The sequence below is a fragment of the Pistacia vera genome, unplaced genomic scaffold, assembly GCF_008641045.1.
Source record: "Pistacia vera cultivar Batoury unplaced genomic scaffold, PisVer_v2 Contig163, whole genome shotgun sequence".
Taxonomy (NCBI): Eukaryota; Viridiplantae; Streptophyta; class Magnoliopsida; order Sapindales; family Anacardiaceae; genus Pistacia; species Pistacia vera.
This window is the reverse complement of record NW_022195716.1, coordinates 858,821-883,787: the sequence shown is the minus strand read 5'-3', so window position 1 is coordinate 883,787 and position 24,967 is coordinate 858,821. Positions and strand designations below refer to the sequence as shown.

The following is a 24,967-nucleotide window of genomic DNA, read 5'->3' as shown; positions in this document are numbered from 1 at the left end:
ATATTTTATAAAATGCAAGTTTAAATAATTGCTATGTGATTAATAATTGCTAGAAGATTATGAATAATGCGTGATATCTCATCTGAAATTCAATTACGACAATTTCTTAAATAATGGGATTTTAGAAATAATATAAACCCCATGATGTTAGGGTATTATTAAAATTGATAATGTGATAGATTAATAAATATTTACCTAATTACCTTTTTATCGTTTATTTTAATACAAAAAAATTAGCAATATGATATTACTCATACATTAGATTAGATTGGTTTGTCAAACTGAATAAAAGTTGAATGAAACTTTGAAATTTAAGTTATCATACATCACATTTAGATTGATTTTATTAATATTTATCAACTATATATTGACCAAAAAAATTCTACCTTTGAACAATTTACTATCAAATTAAATTTATCATGCATCACATATGCAAGCTGAAACTTGTACAAAATGTCACCAATAATGTTTGTAAATTGAAATATTCAAGCTTCTTGCATTTTACTCTCTTCACTAATTTCCCCCACAATTCTCTTCCAGAACCAGTGCTCTCTCCACACTATTTCCATCTGCTCAATGGGCAAATTCTTGGTCTCTGGTAAAAACAAGTGCACAAACGCAGTCATCACCACCACCCATCCTCCGAAGAAGAAGAAAATCCCTGACTTGAAGTGACAAAGCATTGCCAGAAATGTCTGTGCAACAATGAAAGTGAACACAAAGCTCACTGCAACAGTGATACTTTGCCCTGCTGATCTGATCTCCAATGGGTAAATTTCACTAGGAACTAACCAACCCAATGGCCCCCATGACCATCCAAACCCGGCTACATAAACACATATCAAAATTAATACTAAATAAGAGTACCCTTCACTCAATCCTCCATGGTCACCTAGCTGGGCTGCCATGATCCCTCCAACCATTACTTGCGACACAAGCATTTGAATCCCTCCGATTAGGAACAATAATTTTCGGCCAAGTTTGTCAACTATAAGCATTGATATGAATGTGGATCCTGTACCGACAAGGCCAGTTACAACAGCGGACATGAGTGATGCACTTTCACCTAGTCCAATTGTCCTGAAGAGGAGTGGGGCATAGAATGCAATGACATTGATACCTGTAACTTGTTGGAAAAATGGTATAGCTATCGCCATTACTAATTGAGGCCTGTATTTTCTTTGTATGATTTTCTTAAATGGGTGATTAATTGTTTTTGAGATGGAGCTTGCTTTGATCAGATCATCAAGTTCAGCTTGGACATCAGGAGTGCCTCGGACGCGCTGCAGCATCAGCTTGGCATTTTGGTGGTCGTTGCTGCGTTGGATGAGGCTGTTGGGTGTTTCTGGGAGGAAAAGGGCACCTAGTGTTAGTATTGCAGCAGGGACTGCAGCCATTGCTAGAGATATTCTCCAGCCCCAGCCACCTTCAATCTTTTGTGTGCCATAGTTAATAAAATTAGCTGATAAAGCCCCAATGCCAATACTGAATTGGAAGCCATTGTTGATTGCTCCTCTGTGTCTTGGTGGTGCCATTTCTGAGAGATATAGTGGCACTGACTGCACAGCGAATAAAGACGCTCATGTTAAAAGACCCCCAAGACAGCAAATAATGTTCATCAAAAGTACAATGCCAATATTAAATTTCTTCATTTTTCATTTTCAGAAGTATATGAATCAATTACTTGGTTCGCAAAACCAACTCCAACTCCAAGAAGGACACGTCCAATTATAAGCATATACACGTTAACTGCAGCCCCACCAAAGGCTGAACCAGCGAGAAAGGCGGCGCCTCCAGCCAAGATGGAGGGCTTGCGGCCAAAGGCTCTGGTGACGGAGGCGGCAAAGAAGGAAGCGATAAGACCAGCAACATAGAGAGAAGATGTGAAAGAGGTCAACAGTTGGCTTTCAAATTTGCAGTAGTTGCTGATCCTTGTGTCTTCTTTCATTTTCGTGTACACTTCCGGGAAAAATTTCTTCAGAAATGACTCCATTGAGGTAACTCCACCTTCATAAAAATTTAATGTTCTTAATCAGGTTCACCTTGCCAAGATAATATGACTAACATTTTGACACTAATTGTGAGTAATTCATTAATTCAAATTCAACTCTCCAGTCTACACCAGTACAAATACAATTAAAAGTAAAAGATGGAAAGAGATAGAGTGACATATTTTAAATTGTCCTAATAAGAAACAGACAAAAGGCCTACAGGTTTTATGTTTGTTTCTTATTTATCTAAGACTAAGTTCTAACAATTGGTAAGTGCTTAAGTTTTCCCAATTATTGTCAACCGTTTCTTCTGTCTTATCACATTTTTACTAATCTATGTCTATGTAGTCCATAATTTATATTATTTCTTGTGATATTTTTAATAATTACGTTAATGTGAGTCTACAAAGAAGTTTTGACACATAAAAAATGATATGAATGCATGTTAGTTTCTATCCTTTTAAGATATTCAGTGTTTATTAATATACTATGTATCAGATAAGATGCCAGGTCAACATAAAAAAAAAACTGTAAGCTACAACTAATTGTCAAGGAAGAAGTCTGCTTGGACCTAACAATTTTAGACTAAATAATGGTGAACTGGATTGAATCAAGATTAGCACTTAAGAAGGGCTCTCTGCTATACAAAAATAAAAAATAAAAAATAAAAAAGATATTTTACTCAGCCAAATAATCAAGGTTGAAACAGGGTAAATGAACTTTATTGAAAATAAATGATTGACAAAAGCAAGGTAAAACATGTAACATATTGTATCCTAAAAATTGTTGAAGAGAAGTTGGAGGCTAACTGCAGTCTAGAAACAATGGATACCAAATAGAAAACTGAAAAATTAAAGGTGAAGGATTGAAAGAGACGAAACCTGAAATTCCAATATCATAGCCAAAAATAACTCCTCCCATGGCAGCCATCATACACGACAAGACAACAAACAAAGTCATTTTGCCACTGTATTGCCTGCCTTCACTAGAAGTTATTGCTAAACCGACTGCCATGGCTGATAGCTTGAAATTTCTTCCAAATTCACTCACAGTCACAGAACACAGAGAAATTAAGTTCAAAGTTGTAGATAGTTAAAGACAAAAATAAGCTGCCACTCTTGACTTCAATAATGACTTGTAGAGATGAACCATAAAAGTATATATGAGATATAATATTCAAAATAAAATATCAATTGTACGTTGGAATTTATAGTAGTAGCATGTGGGGTTGAACATGGAAGAGAATTTGGAGTCTTATGACTAGTATATTACTTGTTGAACAGATTAGGCAAGAGAGAAAAGAATATTCAAAATAAAATATCAATTGTACGTTGGACTATATAGTAGTAGCACTAGCATCATGTGGGGTTGGAGTCTTATGACTAGTATTTTACTTGTTGAACAGATTAGGCAAGAGAGAAAAGAATATGTGATCACAATCTTCATCATTGAAGGAGAATCTTTTTTGTTTCCCTGGAAAGAGATTTTCTGGCATTAGTTTGGAAATTATAAATTGAGAGAAGGATTCATGTAATGAATTAATATTTGCTTTACATTGGAATATAATGATTATCCTTTTATTTCTAATGTGACTGGATATTTTGGATTGTTTTGAAGCAGAAATAGAAAACAAAATTGCAAGTTGAAGTTTCAATGTATTAATTTTAATTTTATCCGTTTATTCAATTGGCATATTTTTAGTCTCTGGTAGAACACAAATGAGGTCATCAGCACCACCACCCATCCTCCAAAGAAGAAGAAAATCCCTGACTTGAAGTGACAAAGCATAGCTAGAAATGTCTGTGCAACAATGGAAATAAAGAGAAAACACACTGCAATAGTAATACTCTGCCCTGCTGATTTGATCTCCAAGGGCAAAATCGCACTTGGAACCAACCATCCCAATGGCCCCCAATCCCATGACCACCCAAATCCAACCACAAACATGCATATCAGAACTAAGACTATATAAGCATACCCTTTGCTCAATCCACCATGATCACCCAGCTGAGTTGCCATAATCCCTCCAACGACTATATGTGACACAAACATTTGGATCCCCCCAACTAAAAGCAATACTCTTCGCCCAAGTTTATCGACTACAAGCATCGATATGAATGTTGATCCTGTAGCATAAGGCTGGTGGACATGAGTGATGCACTTTCACCCAGACCAGCCGTCCTGAACAATATCAGAGCATAGAATGCAATGACAGTAATACCTGTAACTTGTGTAAAAAAATGGCAGTCGGGGCCTATATTTTCTTCGTATGATTTTCTGAAATGGGTGTTTAACAGTTTTTGAGATTGAGTTTGCTCGTATTAAATCATCAAGTTCTGCTTGGACATCATGTTGCAGCATCAGTTTGGCCTTTTAATGATCGTTGGTGCGTTGGATTAGACCATTAGGCGTATCTGGAAGGAAGATTGCACCTAATGTTAGCATTGAAGCAGGGACTGCAACCACCCTTGATCTTTTGAATTAATTTTGTAATTTTTTATTTTTTATTTTTAACTCTACTAGATGTTATATAAACAAATTTCAATATTATCTTTTTCTATATTACTAATTTGTTTCCTTTTTCACTCGCTCTCTTCAATTCTATATCTATTTTTTCCCTTCTTTCTTCTTTTAATACATTCATAAAGTCCTTGTGATAAGATCTCAATGATATCTATCTTCTTTGTAAATGTTTCGAAGCAAATTCTAAATCGGATCTCATCAGTGTTAAATTTGATAATTGGATAAATGAATGATGATTAAGGAGTTTACAAGATAATTGATCAATCAATGGATAATCACGTTCTTCTTAAAATTTCTTCAAAATTATGTCTACAACATATTCATCTGCAATTCTTATACTAATTAATTCAAGCCATTTATACTTACTTGCTGGTTCAATTGGAAATGTTGAAATTGCGCTAAGCCTTAAATATGTTCAGATGGGCTCAGTTGAAATGGATAGCCATAGCCCCCATAAAGTAATGGGCTTAAGCTATACCCGTATTGTACTATTGTGCAGTCTCTTGTGGGCTCGTTTGCCAGTCCATGAAATGATCCACCCCTTTTGTTTTTAGTTTAATCAACATTTGCCATGCATAATCCATGTTTAAGGATCCTTAATTTGGTCAATATTAGTAAAAACTTCCTTCTATTTTACAAATTAGAAACAAAAATGAACATCCTATTTCATACTAGAAGAAGTTTTAACTCGTCATAAATATTTAATAATAAAAATTATAATAAACAAATAAATTTAATCACACATGAATAATAAAGGAGATACGTTAATTACAAGATTATTTAAAGCTCAAGAATATTCATATTAGAAAATGATCCCACGACAAGGCTTTGTAATATAAGTGTTAAAGACATAATTTTCTATCTAATTCAAAAATGAAAATTTGAAATAATACGTAAATATGGACCAAATAATATATTTAAGAAGTATCAAAATTTTGTTTTTAAAGAATAATAATAAAAAGGTTAAAATTTGTCCTCGTGCATTGTTCATTTGCAAGCATAGATAGGTACAAGTACGACAGATGGTATATAATGTGGAAACCTTGAGTAATTTAAGCCGTCCGACCTTTATCCACTCAAATAGAGTAAACGATAGGTTTCCATCCAAGGTTTAGCAAAATCCAGGTTGATACCTCTAGTTGCGTTTATTCCATATTTTCACCCTTAAATGGACGTCGTTAGTGATGGGTGGATTATGACACAAGAGCAAAGGGTGCTTTTACCAAACTACCCTCAAACCTCCTTCTTCTTCATCTCCTTCCTCTTCATCTCCTTCCTCTTCTCCTTTGTTGCCAAATCGAGCGCCGGCTCAAGCTCATTTTGGCTTGATTCTGACAACATCGAACCCCCCAACACTTCCATTACATTCCCCACATCACCCACTACAAAACCCTTAACTTTCCTTCCCCATTACACCTTCAAATCACCGACCGACAACCATTGTCCCTTTGCACGTTTTTCCGTCTTTTAGGTCAAATTCTGGTCGATTTTGACACTGGAAACCACCATTGACACTACCATCAGATTCACCACATCACCCATTACAAAACCCCTAACTTTCCTTCCCCAATGCACCTTCAAATCGCCAACCGACGACCATTATCCCTTTGCGCATTTCTCATCTTTCAGGCCAAATTCCAGTCAATTTTGACACCGGAAACCACCACTGACACTACCATTAGATTCACCATATCACCCATTACAAAACCCCTAACTTTCCTTCCCTGGTGCACCCTCAAATCACCAACCAATGACCACTGTCCCTTTACGCGTTTTCTCGTCTTTTAGGCCAGATTCTGATCGATTTTGACACCGGAAACCACCACTAACACTACTATCAGATTCCCTACATCATCGACTACAAAACCCCTACCTTTCCTTCCCTAGTGCACCCTCAAATCGCCAGTGGGTCTTTTCCTTGAGCATCTGGCATGCACTTGAGAGGGGGAGAGTTGGGAGTGGTTAAGGATGATGGAAACCCAAAACAACACCCACAAATCAGTCCAAAAAGATACAACACAACACTTTTATAGCAACAACAAACACAAAACTACAAAAATCAACCTCCAGAAAGCTCCCAACTAAGCAAATCACAAAGAAACAACGATGAGAGGGCAGCGTTTCATGCCCGACAATTGGAGGGAAACCAGGTGACGGGTTTTGAGGAGTTTTGTAGAACGAAGGCCAGCGTTTAGAAGGGTGTTGGAAGATTTGATTTTGGTCGCCAGATTTGGCCAGAATTTGACTTAGAAAGATAGGAGGCGGTTGGCGAAAAAATGGTTGGTGACAGCGAAAACGGTGGTATCTAGTCTAATTCGAGGTAAGAAAGGGTTGAATTTGCGAAAATTAGTTGATTTTGGCCAATTTTAGTGATAAAACCGGTCGGAATCGACTCGAACCAGCCGACAATGACGCTGACACTTCTGACAAAAAACGAGCTAATTTGTAGAGAGAAGGGGTGCTTTGAGAGGAATTTTTGCTATGGCAGGTTATTTTGTAATTTTCATTTCTATTTTAGATTTAATGCAATTCAAATGACCTTTTTACCCTTTACCGTTATATTAAACAGTTTTTTGTTAATTTAAAGATAAAAATCTAAAATAAACGTAATCAAGGTATCAACTTAAGATTTCGCTAAACCGAAACATGTCATTTACTCACTCAAATATAAAATGTATTTATTTACAAACAATTTCATATAGTCTTACCTTTTTAATTTTTTTTTTTCCGCTAGCTATTAATTTAATTCTATTAATGTATACTAATCTTAACATAACTTTTACAAAATAAATACAAGATAAAGTGCAAAATCGGGAGGAAAATGATAGATTCGGTGGGTGAGACTTCGTTCTCATAGAAATTAGAAAAAAAACATATCATGGTTGATTTTATACACAGATAAATCCAAACACTCAACCATCAATATACTTATTACGGTTGAATAACTTCCACCCAAATCAATAAAATATGAATTAACATCAATCAATCCAAAATTAAGGGTCCCTTCAATTCAATCACGGCCATCGAATCAATAAAATCTTGAAAAAAATTTGGACACAATCTCGAGGGATTAACGATAAATAACCACTATCAACGGCAAAATACATGGAGAAAATAGTATTTAATCACAGGATTACAAATTAAATGTTGTAATCAAAGATCAAAGAGCTGGCCCCGCTTCAAACCGGCCATGGTTTTTTCTACTTCATTTAATTAATTAAATCACTTACACTATGACTTAATTCAAAAAGATCATTAATTTCAACCCAAATTAATATTTTTAGACGATTTGATATGGATAATAAAATCAATGCATACGTGAGACTGATGATATAAATTGAACATTAGAATTAAATTAAATTTTTTTTTTTTTTGAATTTCGGTGCATGCAACGTACAAACAAATTTCTATAAATTGAAACTTGATTACATGCATATATTCAGGGATTACAAAATTAACGTCGTATTTGGACGTCAGGACAAAGAGATTAGCCGTGAATAATTATAAATATATTGTGATTGCATGGATCGATGGCGACTACGCACATGCTTTTGCTTCTATAAATACCAGCAATTTTCCGGATTAATAATCATAGCTAAAGCTGATAGCAGTTCTTAATTCTTATATGTTGTTTCTGAAAATGGCAAGTTTATTCCTCTACTATTTGGTAGCTTTCTTTTGCTACTTACAGCTTTCTTCTTGCTTCTACCCAAAACATTTGAACTTGTCATCCACTGGAACCCAGTGGTCGCCTGCCGGAGCCACCTGGTACGGCAGCCCAGATGGTGCCGGAAGCGACGGTAATGTGTATAAATATTTATATAGAAGAGAGAGACACGCATGCATATGTATGTTTATTATTAATATTGTTGAGTGAATTATTTAAATGTTGTTCATGCAGGAGGTTCTTGTGGGTATGGTAATGCTGTGTCTCAGAGTCCTTTCTCTTCTCTTGTCACTGCAATTGGCCCAAATCTTTATGATTCTGGCAAGGAATGTGGTGCCTGTTATGAGGTATATTTATGAATATTACTCAAAATTCTGCTTCCAGAAAGTGTTTTTGATATTATATAATAAAAAAGTAGTACTATTAGATAGACACAGACGTCTGTGTGTATTATGTGAAGTTTGGGTTTGGTAAAGATAAACCCAACGTGTTCAGCGTTACCAAATGAAACTACTTTAATGAAAGCACTTTTGTGTTGCGAGAAACTTAGACTCTCTAAAAAGAATTATAAACTGTTCGGATTAATTTGTTTTGTTTCTAGCTAACACTTTACTTTAATAATTCAACAAGTTCTTGACTTATATATCCCGTGACTTATTTTTCTTCTAAACTTAATTATAATAGGAAATTCATCACTAATAGTGTCCACCATGATCAATCAGGTCAAATGTACCAGTCACCCATCATGTTCTGGGAAACCAGTGAGGGTGGTGATAACAGATTTTTGCCCCGGAGGTGCTTGTGCCACCGATTCCGCACATTTTGACCTCAGCGGCACGGCTTTCGGCTCCATGGCAATTCCCGGAAAGGAGGAAAAACTTCGTGATGCCGGAGTATTGCAAATCCAATATGCACGGTAGATATAAATTCAATACAATTAAGATATATACTAGGTTAAATGGTAACTCAAAAGTTTGATGGGGCAGTGTAAATTTGCAGGGTTGCATGTGATTATTCAGGGAAACAGATAGTGTTCCATGTGGACCAGGGGTCAAATCCAAACTACTTTGCGGTGGTGGTTGAGTTTGAAGAGGGAGATGGAGATCTTGGAGCAGTTGATCTAAAGGAGGGTTCGGGGTCAGGTGAATGGAGGAGCATGACACAATCGTGGGGAGCGGTTTGGAAGCTGGATGCAGGTTCAGAATTACATGCTCCGTTGTCTATTAAATTGACATCGGAGTATTCAGGGAAGACGCTGGTGGCGAAAAATGTGATACCTCAAGGATGGAAGGCGGGAGCTAGTTACAGATCAGTGGTTAATTATCTGGAATGAAATGAGTTTGAGTTTGAGATCAAATAATTATAAATAGGTTTAGTATGTTAAGTTAGAATTGATCACCCACAATTATGGAGAAGATGAAGATCTTGTAATGTTGAGGTGCAGGCTGCAGCTAGTTTTAATTAATATTTAGCATGTGTGAATGATGGTGACTTTGAATAAATAATAAGCACATGTGAAATACTATTCTACTAAAATCTTGGTCTCACTTAAACTTACTATAAAATTTTAATATTAATTATGAGATGTTTAAAAATCTAATCAATTTTTTTTTTTTTTTTTAAAAGCAATGAGCCCTAATAAACAATCAACATTTACAAATAGCAAGCCACTTGCAGAACTTATAAACCACAAAATTAATTATAAAAAATACTTACTTAATTGGTAAATATTATTCATGACCTAAAATTTCATAAAGGCTGGACTTTTTAGTAATCTCTATAGGAGTGTTTGGATCATATGATATTTTATTGTAGAGGAATGTTATATTAATGGAAAGATAGATCATCTTGAAGATTATTGAGAATGTTTAAGAAATGTGTTTGATTGGTTTAAATAAATTGGTGAATAATATGTTTGGTTGGGAGGATAAATGGGTGAGTATGTTATATAGATTACTAAATTGTCCTCCTTTTTAAATATTAATATAATATTATTTTTTTTAATCATTTGTTTTAACCCCCTAGATTTGAAATTTTCTAAAATACCCTAACCATATAAAACTTTGATTTGTAGCAAAATACCTCCACCCACCCCAAGTCTATTGCTGGTAACTAGTCACCACTGTCGATAGTCGACAGAATGGTGCACGACTGGCCGTGCACTGGCAAAGCCATTTTCGGCCATGGATCACAGACTAATGGCTGTTTCATAGCCAAATCTATGGTCGTTTCATGGCCAAAGATGAGGCCGTGAAATGGCCATAGATCTAGCCTTGAAATGGCCATAGAAATTGCCAAATTTAGCCTTTTTGGGCCATGGGATTCATGGTCGGAAAAGGCCTTAACGGCGCATGACCAGCCAGATCCCATTATTCGTATGCCATTATGGTGACTGCTGCTGTTGGCTGGTGATGGTTGCTGACGGCCGGCGGTGGTCTTGGATGATTGGGGGTATTTTGTTAACTCTTAAACTTTTTTGTGGCTAGAGTGTTTTAGCTAATTTCTCAAATGTAAAAGGGCTGGGTAATTGTTATTTGGTAGACTTTTGAATGATATTTAATTAAGAGAAAAATAGATATAAAAATCAAATTACCTGGTAATCTTTTAATAATAGCCCCTAGAGAGAGTATCTGATTACCCCTTGATTACCAACAGTAAACACTATTTATAATAAAAGATAGCCATAACATTTTATTACTTGCAAATCAAACAACGAAATCTTACAAAATAAACAAAAATGACCCCCGTTATCTTATCTTACTCAGATCCACACGCACCTTATGAGTAATATTAATATGACTTCTTTTGTGTATGGGTTAATTTCATTTATCTTATCATACAATTGATCTAACGATTTTTATAAAGAAAGAAAAACCCCTTCTATAAAGGTTTTTAATATTTTTACAAGGTTTATGATATTTTTAAGGGCTTTTATAATATTTTTTTGGTAAATATTTAATTATTTTCAAAAATAACAATTTTCATTTAATTAATAATTTCTAGTATAATATTACACAAACAGCTTTTTTTTTTTTTAAAGAAAAAAAGTAATACCATTTATTTCAATATATTGTCTTATTAAGCTTCTATTATGAATATATTTTGTAATTAAAGACATATATAACATCTTTTCATGTAAGATGATAGTGTCAAATTTAGTAGGTTTAGGAAGCATTTTCTTTTTAAAAATAAAAGGTTATCTAAAAGGTATAACCAAACTAATTTGGTCAAACTAACTTATAAGTAGATTATTTATAAGCAAAAAAAAAAAAAAAAATACCTATCCTACCTTAATTTTTTGAGTTACAAACTTAAAAAAATTATAAATAAATAGATTAACTTAATTTTAAAACTTATAAACTAGTTTAACCAATTTATAAACTTATACAAGCATCTCCTAAATCGAAAGCGCAGTGATGGACTGACGGTCTTCACCGTCCCTGTATTCCATCCACGCACACTGAGAGTGGGTATTCAACAGCACCAATAAATCGTCAATACTTTGGTCTAATAATGGGAAATGGGAATATTGAACGTCACTTAAAACTATCACATTTAGCTTCTGCTTCACACCGTTTCAACAAAAAATCAACCCTCTTCTTTCTCACGATTCTTCCACTTACACCTCTCCACCTTACTTAGATATACTAAAGTAAAAGCACTTGCCACCGATTCTGCATCTCCAATATCAAATATGGTCAAAGCCATTAGGGTTCATGAACTTGGCGGACCTGAGGTTTGTAGTCTGTTCCTTATTTCCTGATCAATTTGTTGTATTATTGATTCCAATTTATGGTTGTTTTATTATATTACACTACCGTTGAATATGAAATTTTTATAAATTTACCTTGTATGCAATCTGGGTCATTTATAATTTTGCAGTTTAATTCTTAGAAATGAAACATTAATATGGGAAATGCAAGAGTTGTTACTAAGTTTTGTAAATGGAGATGTTTTCTGGGTATAATTTATTACTTTTTGTTGTGCGTGATTATGGTAGGTTCTGAAGTGGGAGGACATGGAAATAGGGGAGCCTGGTGAAGGCGAGATACGCGTGAGAAACAAAGCATTTGGGGTTAATTTTATCGATATTTACTTCCGGAAAGGCGTTTATAAGGCTGCCACAATGCCCTTCACCCCAGGTGTGGCCATGTTATTTTATATTTCCTATTTTCCATTTTCAAGAAAGAATGACTCCTAGTTATTTAAACAATAATTGCTTATTAGATGCATTGTGCAAGTTATTGAGTATGGCATAGCCCTTGTTATTTTCTTCTCTGTAGACTGTAAGTGATGTGTAAGTTAGTGCAAGATGCTATGTGATTAATAATGGCTAGAAGATTATGAATAATACTTGATATCTAATCTGAAATTTGATTATGACAATTCTCAAAGTATCATATTTGTTATGTGATCTTTTTGGTCTAAGCTACTGCCAACAAACTCCTTTGATTAGAAGTTACTTTCTGTATTTGATTCCAAGTTAATTTAGGTTGCTGTGTTTTTTATGATGTTAGATTAAGTATACCTGCTTGGTGAGCCAGGGTGCTAGGACATTTGCTCATGCAGTATCATGAATAAATCAGCTGCAAGGCTATTAAACGACTTTTGTTTCTCTATTGTAGGTATGGAGGCTGTTGGAGAGGTGATTGCTGTGGGCCCTGGGCTTACTGTAAGGCAGGGAAGTTGGAGATATCGTGGCTTACGCTGGCAATCCAATGAATTCTGAAGAGCAGATCCTTCCTGCAATTCCTGTTCCTTCTTCTATCTCACTTGGTATTGCAGCTTCTGTCATACTTAAGGGTATGACAACTCAGTTTCTACTTCGTCGTTGCTTCAAGGTAGGTATCATGTGCATCTTGGAGCATTTGCTCTTCCAAGTTCCATTATCAGGGTACGAAATAGTTCTTTGCCAGAAAACTTATATGATACGAAAAACTCATTGTGGTTGCTATTTTTAAGAATTATTGCTTGTATCAAGAGGATTGATATTTGGACATTTTATCAATGATTGTACATGTCAAAGTTGTTGTCATAAATGTGTGCAGAATGAGCCACATAGAGCATTTGTACTTATAAAACATAGAAAAGAGAGCAATAAAAAATGATTTTCTGGAGGAAAACAATTGATTTATTAATTGTAAGCTAATATAACTATTTTGGGAAGAACATCACTTTTAAGTAAGTTATCCTTGAATTGAACATCTCTATGGCTAGCTAAAACAAAAAAGTTTGGCATATGGGCATTCTCCGTATATGAAAGACTGTTCGAATAAAATGCCTTCATCATGAATGTGTTATTTATCTTCAAAATTTCATTATTTTAGTCATTTTAATAATGATGTAGCATGATTGTTGTGATATCCTGCTGACCTGGTAAGATAGATTGATCCTTCTTTTCTTACTTCAGTAGTAAATAGGATGTGATTCTCTTTTTATATACACAGGTTGAGGGTGGACACAGAATTCTTGTTCATGCTGCAGCTGGGTGGGGCGGGTGGTGGGGGTGGGGGAGGGGGAGGATATGATGGTGGGGGTTGGATCTCTATTATGCCAATGGGCAAATGCTCTGGATGCAACTGTTATTCGCACTGTCTCAACTAAAGAGAAGGCAGCTCAAGCCAAGGATGATAGATGTCACCATGTTATAATCTACGAGGAAGAGGATTTTGTTGCCTGCATTAATGAGATAACATCAAGCAATGGGGTAGATGTTTTGTATAATTCTGTAGGAAAAGACACCTTTCAGGTAACGTGACTTTATTCTCCTTATTATGTACAGATGATTGAATCAATGGGAAGTATAGTATTGTATAGAATAGGGTTTGTCACAGAAGCAGTAACTTGACTAAACCTTTTAAAGTAGATACACTCAAATGATGCTCATGTTTTTCAGTCTGCATTTCGTGTCAGCTTATATTAGTCGCCAAGAGTGCATCTGTGTTAGGATAACTGATTTGGAATTTAAACAACTAAAAGTTTATTGTATCCACTTGAGGACAAATCGGGGAATCTTTCCTAGTTGTCCCATAAGGTTATGGAGCACGTTAATTATATTATTGAAAGCAATTTGATCCACAAGCTAGAACTGATTAATTTTCTAGAAGAATTTAAATCAATAATGAAGTTGTTTTGGTAAAATGTTGCTAAAATGCAAGCCAGATTGAACCAAGTTGATCCATTAAGAGTTTTGGTTGACGTAAAAGGTTGTTGGGTTTAATAGGTCTGCTACTTTGTACTCTTAAATTTGTTGGGAGTCAGTTCTTAACATCCAAATTTTACCATATGCAGGGATCACTGACATGCTTAAAGCTTCGGGGTTACATGGTGAGTTTTGGGCAGTCTTCTGGTACACCAGATCCAGTTTCCTTATCAGCACTGACACCAAAATCTCTGTTCTTGACAAGGCTTTCTCTCGTGCAATACACAACAACTCAGGCTGAGGTGCTGGAAACTGCTGGGGAGGTATTTGCCATCGTTGCATCAGGTGTCTTGCGGGTTCGTGTAAATCATACATATGCTTTAGCACAAGCAACACAGGCACATGCAGACCTGGAGAGCCGAAAAACATCTGGATCGGTTGTGCTAATACCATGAAGCTGAGCAGTGTGTTTCATCTTTCACAGAATAGATGGAGGTTGTTTGGTCAAGTGTGTTGTGAGCCTTGCTATGTATGCAAAGATCCATGTCCAGTAACTATACGCGGTCACCAAGAGAAGTGTTTGTGGTATGGTAGCAATAAAAATGTAGAATTTTGGACGTTTGACTGGTTTTTCTGCTTGTAATCATGTTGATGGTACTTTGCTTTTGGTACTAGTATGGAGTGTGGTTGTGAATATAGAAGATGAAGCAATTGATTTTGACATTTATAACATTCAATATAAACTCATTGCAAATATATTTGTAAATGTGAGATTTCATCTTAAGAGTAAAGGCTTGAAAATCTGTGTTAAATTTGTAATTTGAAAAAGATTCAATTCAAGTATCCATCTTATAAGTAACACTTTGCCACTCTCACACCGCTGTTCTCTCCAGTCTCCACTCTGAAGCTTTGCCATCTTAGTGCTTGAAGTATTTAACCCACGCGCTCACAAGTCTCTTTTTCTGTTACTCACTTTTCCCACAACTACCACCCTCATCCACTTCATTAAACCCCACGCGCTCACAACGATGCATCAATCAAATTCACCCTAGACGCTGGACACAAAGCCCCCATCAAATTGAAATATCAAATCTGCCTGCACGTGCTCTACGAGCGCGTCTTCTGTTCCGTTTTGCCCAAATCAGTTGTCTTTTGATTCTGTTTTACGTGCGGCCGCATGAGCACTTATAAACATAATTATTATCATGCGATTTGGTTTTATTCTCAATTTTCATTTTTATTCATATTACCGTTTTGTAGGAGGCAGCAACATCATGTTATTTAAACAATGCCGCAAAAATGATGCATTTGGGCAGACAAGCACTATATCTATATCTACTAACACAAATCAGTGAAATCGCATTTATCTCTCAAGCCCCATACACACACACACTTAGGCTAACACTAACAGTAACCTTGAAGAAGAGCTGAAGACGAATATGGCTTCACTGGACGAAAAGGAAGCCGCTCATGAACTCTCATTACCACCTGTTGAGATTCTTGCAAACAAGAACGTCTCATTGGAACCTTCCAAGAACGGCCACTGCTTGACTGAGCTTAACAGTAGCGGGATGCTCAACTGGGGTAATAGGAAGAAATTTCTGTTCCTCAGAAATAACGAGACGGAGAAACTAGACGGTGAAGAAGAAGATGTGAAGTTAGATCGGTCACCTGAGGAGATGAAGGAGAATCGGAAGAGAAAGCGCGCGGCGCACGTGTTTATTACTAGCTGTGAGAAGAAGACGATGATGAAGAATAAAGGAACAAAGAACTTTAGTTCTAGATGGTCGAAAGAGAGGTATCAAATAGCGGAACTTAATATGTTGAAGATATTGAAAGAGAAAGAAGCGGTGTTTGGGAAGCCGATATTGAGGCCGGCTTTGAGATTGGAGGCGAGGAAACTGATTGGGGATACCGGTCTGTTGGATCATTTGTTGAAACACATGGCGGGGAAGGTGGCGCCAGGAGGACGAGAGAGGTTTCGAAGGAGACACAACGCCGACGGAGCTATGGAGTACTGGTTGGAGAGTGCTGATTTGGTTAATATTCGAAAAGAGGCAGGAGTTGAGGATCCTTATTGGATTCCACCGCCTGGTTGGAGCCTTGGTGATAATCCGATTCAGGATCCTGTTTGTGCCATGGAGTTCAAGCTGCTCAAGGAAGCCATGGCCAAAATGGAAAGGTTACTACCTGCCTGAGGCTTGTTAATTTCCTTATAACAAATTGATGTTGAATAATACTGATATATATCTGTGCTTGTTTGGAAATCTACAGGAACATGCAGGAGTTCTTGTTAAAGAAGCAAGAGGATGACGTGGCTGTTGTGAACACTCCAAGTTCTTGTAATACGAGTCAGAACTTTGATCATGAAAACTTCTTGCTTCCATTGAAGGTAAATGATTAACTAGTGAACAGGGGATTTGATCCCCAGAGTGTTGTTAATCTAACTCTTTCGGTGTTTGTTGGATTGTTTTGGCAGGAGATGTATACAGATTTGGTGAATAAGAAAGCTAAGATTGAAGGACAAATGGTGGAAGTTTCACGTTCTCTTTGTGGAATGGAGGTATTCAATTATTAAACCTTCAATTACTGAGTTTCCTTTTATTTCTGATATGTTTATCTGCTTTTGAATCTTTGTCCCATAATTGAAAACATGTGGTACATTAATTAATGCTGGACTTGATTAACAAACATTCGTTAGTATTAGTTAGTTAATATTTTAGTGATGATTGGTTATTTATGGTGTCTCTGTTTAAAGCTTTAACTAATTTCATATATTGCATAAATTAATGGTAATCATGCAGGTTCTAATGGAGAAGCTAAAATCATCAGTGGAGGAAACAAACAGATCAAAATCAACCCCAGCACCTTTACTACAAATGGGATCAACAATATCACTTGCGGCTACAACAAAAGTAATAATGCCAGAAGACAAAGCCGCCAAAATAAAAAGACTGAAGAGTAGTTTCAAGATATGCAAGCCCCAGGGGAGTTTTATGTGGCCAGACATGACAATATCGGTTAAGGATGTAGTCCCTCTTGAAGATCTCATTATGGTCCCAACACCTCCCTCAGTTTCCTCTTCCTCCACCTCACCACCACACTTCCTTCTCTCTCCCGACCTTCCCCAAATGGAAAACCATTCAACATCCCTAGTCAAGCCACGACCTGAGAGGCGTCCCCTTGCTGTCACTTTGAGTGATTATTCTCTTCCTCCTGAAACCACCACCACCCAGACCCAGTTTGTAAAAAATACAACTACTGCTGTTACCATCAATACCAACACTAAAACTTCTCTTATTAACCTCAATGTGGTTCCCAACAAACAAAATGAGACGATCACCACTGCTGTTTCATTTGTATGTATAATTTCATTGGCTATCTCAATTTCATTTTTATCATAGTTTTTTTTGCTATGTATTGAAGATAATATATATTAAAGTTGGCATGCTTTTTGTTACAGTTGCAACCTGAAAAGCAAGAGGATGCTACGAGGCAAACCGTGGGAGGTGAAAGAAAGGAAATATTAATGGAGTGTGGGCAGAAGAGAAGGGGATGCTCCTCAACTTCATCATCATCTCCTTGGCTGGCTCTAGCCACCCCAAATCCACTTTTGCATAAATGGGGTTGAACATTTATTGTTATCATCATCATCATGACCACACAGTTTATATTTATATTTGTTGTTTTAACAAGGAAAGAATAATAATTTGGCTCTTATATTTAGAGATAACATGCATGCAAGATGATTTTTCAATTTAAGAATTTTGATCTTATTCTTGAAAAAAGTTAAAAGGATACAGTTTGTCCATTAAGATTTACTTATATAAGACAAGACGTAAAGAACAAATTGAAATTATTTGAAGAATGTGAATGTACTTCTCTTTTTGGACGATACTCTTTCAAGTAATTAGTTTACTTTTTCAAAAATCTTATCCAAAATAATAAAACAAAAACACACCCCACTGTATGCTATTTTATATTATTATTATCATAAAAATGATTTCTGTCCGTTATCGGTAATTACTAATTACAAGCAAGTGATGCAATACCCAAATTGAAACGGTAGAAATTTAGATTTATATTCACAAAATTGCTCTACTTAAGGATATATGCGATGACTATCATGATCATCTACTTAAGTTACCTTGAATTATAGATTACAACAAACCTTTGTAACCCAAAAAGATCAAATTCTATAGCTTACAATATACATTTGAACTATTGCTGGGAATGTCTTCAATGTTGATGTGACGAGAGAGTGCAGTCGTGAGCTTCTTTATATCATCTGTAGTATGCACTGCAGTTAGAGTTACTCGTAATCTGAAAAAGTAAAAGAAAAGTAAACCATCAGCAAAACATTTCGATACAAAAATATTACAATATAACTGACAATGTTGATAGACATCAACCCAAGTTGGTCCGATCTTCAACAACATATACAACATAACATCAATCTCCGTGGATTTCTTTAATAAGTTCTCAGTTTTCTATACATATTTCCAATATGTTCTATTTTTGGTATGTTAGTTGATGGATGAACAACTTTGCTAAACTGAATACTGAACATGATCTAACTCTAACACGAGCCATTGCCAGGTAGTTCAGTGTGTGAGACAGGAGACTAAAGGAATCTGCGGTATATTGTTAACCCAACACACGTTTTGCATATGTTTGAAAGCTACATGTACCATTATAAGTTACAATAAAGTATTTCCACCATGCATTGTTTACGAGGATCTAAATGGACAATTTGGTTCGGCCACTGGCAAACCAAAATTGTTCTACATATGAAAAGTTGTCTCACAATATCAACAACCGTTTTAGGCATATTAGAGGGAACACTTGGGAAATACAAGGAGTGAACATTATAGGAAAGTTGGAAAGACTCATGCGACTAAGTTAGACATGTTTAACAGAAAGTATAAAAAGTATTATAAAGGAACTGCAACAAACCTGCATGAGTTGGAAGGGACTGTTGGCGGTCTAATTGTAGTCACATGGAAACCAGATTCTAACAGATGCCTGCTCCATAAAATTGAAACCGTATGAAGCTGTTGTAGCCATGGCTTTAAGCACACAAACCAGAAAGAGCTGAGAGAAAAGAGAGGAGATACCTGCTAGCTAGGAGGGCCTTCTCTTCACTCCCTACAATAAGAGATATAATGGGATATGAGATTCGGATTCCAGTAAGAGCATGAAAGTCTTGAACCCGGTTCCAAATAGCCCTTCTACGCCATGTTTCCTATTTTGCCACAATAACAGCAGGTGCTAAGTCATACTTGCTTTGTCAACAACAGAAAATACCACAACAAGAGGTAATGGCTAGAAGCATAAGATGCCCTGAGACATCATAAAATACAGTTCTTTCAATGTAAAGGATTTACTCATTTTTATCTTTTTACCATTTTGTAAGGGGACAATTGAACCACAAAAAGACTCTTCATGCCACATTTCCTGCACCCAAACCAAACTCAATTTGGAATAACTATTCAGCTCTCTGTCATTGGAACTCACATCTAGTGGCAAAACTGGTTATACCACAACAATTCATCATACCATTGCTTTACCTTTTAAAACATCTATTTAAATTCCATAAGTGCTAGTACTCATTAATGGGAAACTAACTAAGACAATCCAAGAAATGTTATGCCACTAATTTTCTTTAAATAAACTCAAGGAAAATTATTGTCTGTACCATGTGCTGCAGCAGCAATGAGAATTGATGCAGAAGTTGAAAATATAAAAGAACGACCCCTAGATTGTATGAACTGCTTCCTCCTTTTGCTGTATAGAAACATTCAGAATAGCGGTAAGTATTATACATATCTTAACCATCATCATATAAATATAGTACATATGCACATAAGATGCTCTTTATAGCAAACAAGAAAATAGAAATCATAAAATGCATCAGTAGCTATTTTGTGCGAAAATCAATAACTTTCAGCTATGTCCCACCAAAAGAAAAAATAGCTTCATCAATCCGCAAAGAAGCAATCAAAACCAAAATTTTGAAAGTAGATATCTTCTATTGTTTGTATCAATGAAAGGAATTATGTTCCGTCATCCTTGATCCTACAAAAACCTTCAATACTTTTACTCTCAAGCTAAAATGGCTTCTGCTTTTGTTGAGATACCAACAATAGAAACATGTAAACTTAAATTGGGGAAACTCATGAAATTTTTGTTAAGCATTAAGTTCAAAGTCGTTCTTTCTAAGCAATTTTATTGCACTTGTTTCTGCAATAGTTTAACACCAGATGTCTGTAGACACTGCGACAATATGCTAGGCAATTCTTCAATCACCAAAAGCGAAAATTAAAGAGAAAATTTCGAAGGAAATCTATTGAAGTGCTAAAATAACCTTGTCGTAGGCCTACATTTGAGCAAAAAAGCACAATGTAAGGGAATTGTTCTGCTTTCTGTTCTTAACAGAACAAAAAGGGCCAGGTTCTTGTAATTACCTGCATGCTATGAAACCACCATGACAACCTGCCGCCTTACTCAGAGTGCCAATGCATATGTCTATATCTCTTTCGCAATTGAATTCCTCGGCCACTCCCCCACCACTTTTGCCACAGACAAATGTTCCATGAGCCTGAAAATAGTTAAGGAATAGTTACTTGGTGCTAGCATACACCTGCAGCTAATTTATGAAGAAGATACCATCTTTCCCTATGCCATACACTATAAAATTTTGGACAAGCTTTTTAGCATATGAAAGAGAGGAAAGAGAATGTATATATCAACTGAAAAATGATTTATTGAAGAATCAATATAATTAGAATAGTTTTTGAAAAACTGAAATGTTAAGACCTTTTTATGTAGCATAATTTAAAGGCTTTAAGTGTGCAAGAAATAAATGAGTATGTAGTCCAATTCCTCAACAAGTGTCATGGAAAAGACAAACTCATAACAGTTTCTTCAAGTGCTAAATACTTGAACATTTTCTTTTATGCCTAGAAATTCCCCAACCTTTCATAAATCTTCATGAATTTTAAACTGGGGATTACAAGAAACTTATTGGATGTATCCAAGTAAGTGCTTTGGGGAGTGTTTTACCCCTAACCTCTTGGTTGATTCCAAAAGTCTATACCGCTTAACCTAACCCTTGAAGTCAAATAAGTTGTAAATAAACTAAAAAAAAAAGTGTAGAACACTGGACCATCAAGACAACTTACATCATCCAAGACTAACAAAAAGCCATACTTCTTCCGAAGCTTCACGAGTTCAACCATTGGTGCAAAGTCTCCATCCAAACTAAACAAGCTGCAGAAAGAAGAGAATTAAGCACATCGTCAAGAAAATATGCCAGAAGTTAAAACATCAGGATTTGCAGCAGTAAAAACATTAAAAAATAAATAAATAACACAACATATAAACATAGTAAGACCAGCAATCTGTCAAACATATGGTATATTACCAAAACACCTAGCAAATATTTCCAAAAGACTAGTTGAAGTCACTCAGAGGACTGTGAACCACAGAGCAGTGACGTTTCCTAGACAAGATGCAAAATATCCAAGGTATAATACACTCATAAATGGTGTCAGCCATGTATCTGAAGTTTACAATCTTATTAGGAGATTTAACAGAAGTAGCTTCTTGAACTGCCTAAAGCATGTGGTGGCCTTACCATTAGCTACTCCATCTCTGGAGACAATCTCATCTCCTGAAAATCCAAAAAGAAACGGTTGAGTATCAAATAAAGTACTAAGCCATGTCTCCACTCATATTGTTAATAGCCCTGTCCAAGTAAAATCCAAGGTGCGACACTAGTGCATAAATCGCTCACCAATAACTATATGACAATGTTTGGTAAGCCAAATTGTCCTGTAGCATTTGCAATACTATAATGAATGTTATATTGGGTATATTTTAATCATAAAGTATTTTTTGATTAATTTTAATTAATTTTACAACCTAAACCTATTGTACAGAATTATGTATATACATTAAATATACACGGTATTAATTAATACAATATGTATTAACTTATTCACTATGAATATGATACGGGGCTATTGTATAATCCTACAAAACGTTAACTAAAATCTTGGCAATATCATCCCTAAAAAACAATGGATAAAAGGAAGCAAAACCAAATATAATGAAAACCCCATAAAAATATCATTAAAACTAATCAATATAAGACAAAGAAAGGGAGCAAAAGTACCAGAACAAGGAATGCCATGGAGCCATCTGTGAAAGGTGGAGTCAGAGATTGATATTTCAACGGCAGATCGATCCCAGGGTTGCATTTCATCGAACACCTCGTAATCATCGTCACGTTCTTCGACGGGTGGAGATTGTTCTTTCTGTAGTTCATTGGAGGAGACGTAAATGGGACTTAGAGAGCGAAGCACTTTTTAAATTCGAAGCTTTGACAGTGCTGCTTCGACCCAGTGGTCCCACTCCAACAAGTTCGTCTCCATTTCGCAAAATATGATGAACGAGGAACGAATGGGACGGAACAGAGGAGAAACTTTAACTCCCGAACGTCCCAAGTTTCCATTTAACAAAATGGCCTTGAAAATCTTTCTAATCTTTTTTTAATTTATTTTTTAATTTAGAAAAGCTGACGTGGTACAGTTAGTATTCATTAAATATGTAAAATGGGTTAAAATGAAAAGATTAAAACATATATAGGTAAAATCATAATTAATAAATATTTTTTAAAATTTGAAATTAAAAAATGAGCCCCACCCATTCAAATTGCTTAATCGAAACTGATTAGGCAAAAATCGATTTCTTGAACCCTAAACGGAATCTCTGCGATGTCCAGTGATACAGTCCACATTCACAATCGAAACTGCAAATTTTCACACCAAATTCAATCCTAAAATCGATTTCTTGAACCCTAAACAGAATCTCTATGATTTCTGGCGATACAGTCCACGTTCACAATCGAAACTACAAATTTTCACACCAAATTCAATCCTAAAGCTTCATTTCTTAAAACCATGGCTGACATTCACAATAAGGAGGAAAACCCAATGCCACTTTGAATCCTAGAGTCCAGTGGCGCGAGCAGTTCAATGGCTACTCCAGTGGATCATCTGATCAGTGAAGGTGGTCCACAGGCAGAGGAGACGACGACAGCCCAACAACAGAGAGAAGAATCGCAAAACGGTTCTGAAGAGAAGGAGGCTAGCGAGAATTCAGGCGAGGAGGAGGAGTCCGGCGAGAATTCAGGCGAGGAGGAGGAGGTCAGCGAGAATTCAAGCGAGGAGAAGGCCAGCGAAGAAAGGGTATGTATTTGTTTTGGGAGTTCTGGTACTGTATTGTATTTTAGTTCGCCATACCAATTCTATTGCTTAGCGTTTGTTTGGTGCATGGCTGTGGTGTTGACACGTTTCATGTCAGTGATGCTACTGGTTTAGATATGTGATGGTGTACTTCTCGTGTACTGCTTGTGGATGAAAAACCACTGGTGGAATTTGAATGATTAAAAGCTTTTCGTTGTGTATTGAACTATTGATAGATGGATTAATCAGGGGTCATTTTTATCCTGTGATGAAATAAGACAGTGCAATTAAGTTTTTGAATTCAGTAAATTCATATATCGGTAGGAAGAAATGTATGCAAGTCGTAATAACATCCCTTTGCTCTGTACTGTCACTTAAGCGATCTTTTGTATCGCTTAAGCGATTCATCGCTTTTACTCATGGTCGCTTAAGCGATTCCAGATCGCTTAAGCGATCTTGTCCAAAACAGAATCAACATTTGGCCAGATCTAAGATCACTTAAGTGATTGTTTGTATCACTTAAGTGATTCATTGCTTTTACTCTTGGTCGCTTAAGTGAGTCCAGATCGGTTAAGCGATCATGTCCGAGGTAGAATCATTTGCAGATCGCTTAAGCGATCATCTTTACTCTTGGTTGCTTAAGCGAATCCAGATCGCTTAAGCGATATTGTAGGAGGCAGAATCATCTACCCAGATCCAAGATCGCTTAAGCGATCTTTTGTATCACTTAAGCGATTCATCGCTTTTACTCTTGGTCGCTTAAGCGATTTCAGATCTCTTAAGAGATCTTGTACGAGGCAGAATCAACATTTGTAAAAGATCGCTTAAGCGATTCTTCGCTTTTACTCTTGGTCGCTTTCGCGATTGAGGTGATCGCTTAAGCGATCATTTCTGAAAAACTCTTGGTCGCTTAAGTGATATATGTGGTCGCTCATATATCGCTAAGCGATCATGGTCAAAACAGATTTTTCCTACTTTTCTCCTTAATTATGTAATAATCTCTCTTTACAAAGGTAATTTCTAAATTGATTAGATGATACTTTTTCTTTGTTAACAAAGTATGTTAGCAGCCTATTAGTTGTTTTGGTTTTTTTTTTTTTTTTTTTTTTTTTTTTTTGCTGATGTTTTGTTTCATAGATTGTGCAGATTTTGCAGACCGTAAATTGTAAAGACTACGAGTTGGATATTGTAAGCGATAAGGTACTGTACTTCCCTGTAAGGGTGACAGTTAGGTCGAGTTGGGAAGTTTTTAAGAGAATAAAGGGGATTTTAAAGGGAGTGAGGAATGGTAAAGAACGATTCAAAGAAACTTGTTTCGGTCATTTTTTTTATATCGGAACAAATTGGAAAAAGACATTCTGGGGGTAAGAGTGCATTATATGTTGCTGCACTC

The 24,967-nt window shown here is 36.0% G+C and overlaps 3 protein-coding genes and 3 pseudogenes across 3 annotated transcripts; 3 read left to right on the top strand and 3 right to left on the bottom strand.

Moving 5' to 3' along the window:
* Positions 1-375: 375 nt before the first annotated feature.
* LOC116125366 (hexose carrier protein HEX6) lies at positions 376-3,106 on the bottom strand. The gene is made up of 3 exons (XM_031411109.1): positions 2,873-3,106; positions 1,685-2,007; positions 376-1,559 (listed from the first exon to the last, which is right to left on the bottom strand). Exons 1-3 carry the CDS (start codon positions 3,003-3,005, stop codon positions 486-488), a joined length of 1,530 nt encoding a protein of 509 aa, XP_031266969.1. The 5' UTR covers positions 3,006-3,106; the 3' UTR covers positions 376-485.
* Positions 3,107-3,669: 563 nt separating this feature from the next.
* Positions 3,670-6,129, bottom strand: LOC116125346 (annotated as a pseudogene).
* Positions 6,130-8,126: 1,997 nt separating this feature from the next.
* LOC116125372 (expansin-B18-like) lies at positions 8,127-9,664 on the top strand. The gene is made up of 4 exons (XM_031411112.1): positions 8,127-8,314; positions 8,416-8,528; positions 8,904-9,097; positions 9,181-9,664. The coding sequence occupies exons 1-4, from the start codon at positions 8,140-8,142 to the stop codon at positions 9,512-9,514; spliced, it is 816 nt and encodes a 271-aa protein (XP_031266972.1). The 5' UTR covers positions 8,127-8,139; the 3' UTR covers positions 9,515-9,664.
* Positions 9,665-11,734: 2,070 nt separating this feature from the next.
* On the top strand, positions 11,735-14,868 carry LOC116125329 (annotated as a pseudogene).
* Positions 14,869-15,762: 894 nt separating this feature from the next.
* On the top strand, positions 15,763-17,954 carry LOC116125345 (protein DYAD-like). Its single transcript, XM_031411079.1, has 5 exons — positions 15,763-16,505; positions 16,598-16,715; positions 16,803-16,886; positions 17,128-17,682; positions 17,787-17,954. Exons 1-5 carry the CDS (start codon positions 15,763-15,765, stop codon positions 17,952-17,954), a joined length of 1,668 nt encoding a protein of 555 aa, XP_031266939.1.
* A 498-nt stretch (positions 17,955-18,452) lies between these two features.
* LOC116125344 lies at positions 18,453-22,761 on the bottom strand (annotated as a pseudogene).
* Between the last annotated feature and the right edge of the window lie 2,206 nt (positions 22,762-24,967).

What these genes read in the sequence shown, in the direction of transcription:
- LOC116125366 (XM_031411109.1), bottom strand. Translation starts at nt 3,005, where the DNA reads ATGGCAGTCGGTTTAGCAATAACTTCTAGTGAAGGCAGGCAATACAGT. An exon ending in CTATGATATTGGAATTTCAG is followed by an intron (nt 2,008 to 2,872) that starts GTTTCGTCTCTT and finishes ATTTTTATGAAG; the next exon opens with GTGGAGTTACCTCAATGGAG. An exon ending in GAGTTGGTTTTGCGAACCAA is followed by an intron (nt 1,560 to 1,684) that starts GTAATTGATTCA and finishes TTCGCTGTGCAG; the next exon opens with TCAGTGCCACTATATCTCTC.
- LOC116125372 (XM_031411112.1), top strand. Translation starts at nt 8,140, where the DNA reads ATGTTGTTTCTGAAAATGGCAAGTTTATTCCTCTACTATTTGGTAGCT. An exon ending in AATGTGGTGCCTGTTATGAG is followed by an intron (nt 8,529 to 8,903) that starts GTATATTTATGA and finishes ATGATCAATCAG; the next exon opens with GTCAAATGTACCAGTCACCC. An exon ending in TTGCAAATCCAATATGCACG is followed by an intron (nt 9,098 to 9,180) that starts GTAGATATAAAT and finishes GTAAATTTGCAG; the next exon opens with GGTTGCATGTGATTATTCAG.
- LOC116125345 (XM_031411079.1), top strand. Translation starts at nt 15,763, where the DNA reads ATGGCTTCACTGGACGAAAAGGAAGCCGCTCATGAACTCTCATTACCA. An exon ending in ACTTCTTGCTTCCATTGAAG is followed by an intron (nt 16,716 to 16,802) that starts GTAAATGATTAA and finishes TTGTTTTGGCAG; the next exon opens with GAGATGTATACAGATTTGGT. An exon ending in TCACCACTGCTGTTTCATTT is followed by an intron (nt 17,683 to 17,786) that starts GTATGTATAATT and finishes TTTTTGTTACAG; the next exon opens with TTGCAACCTGAAAAGCAAGA.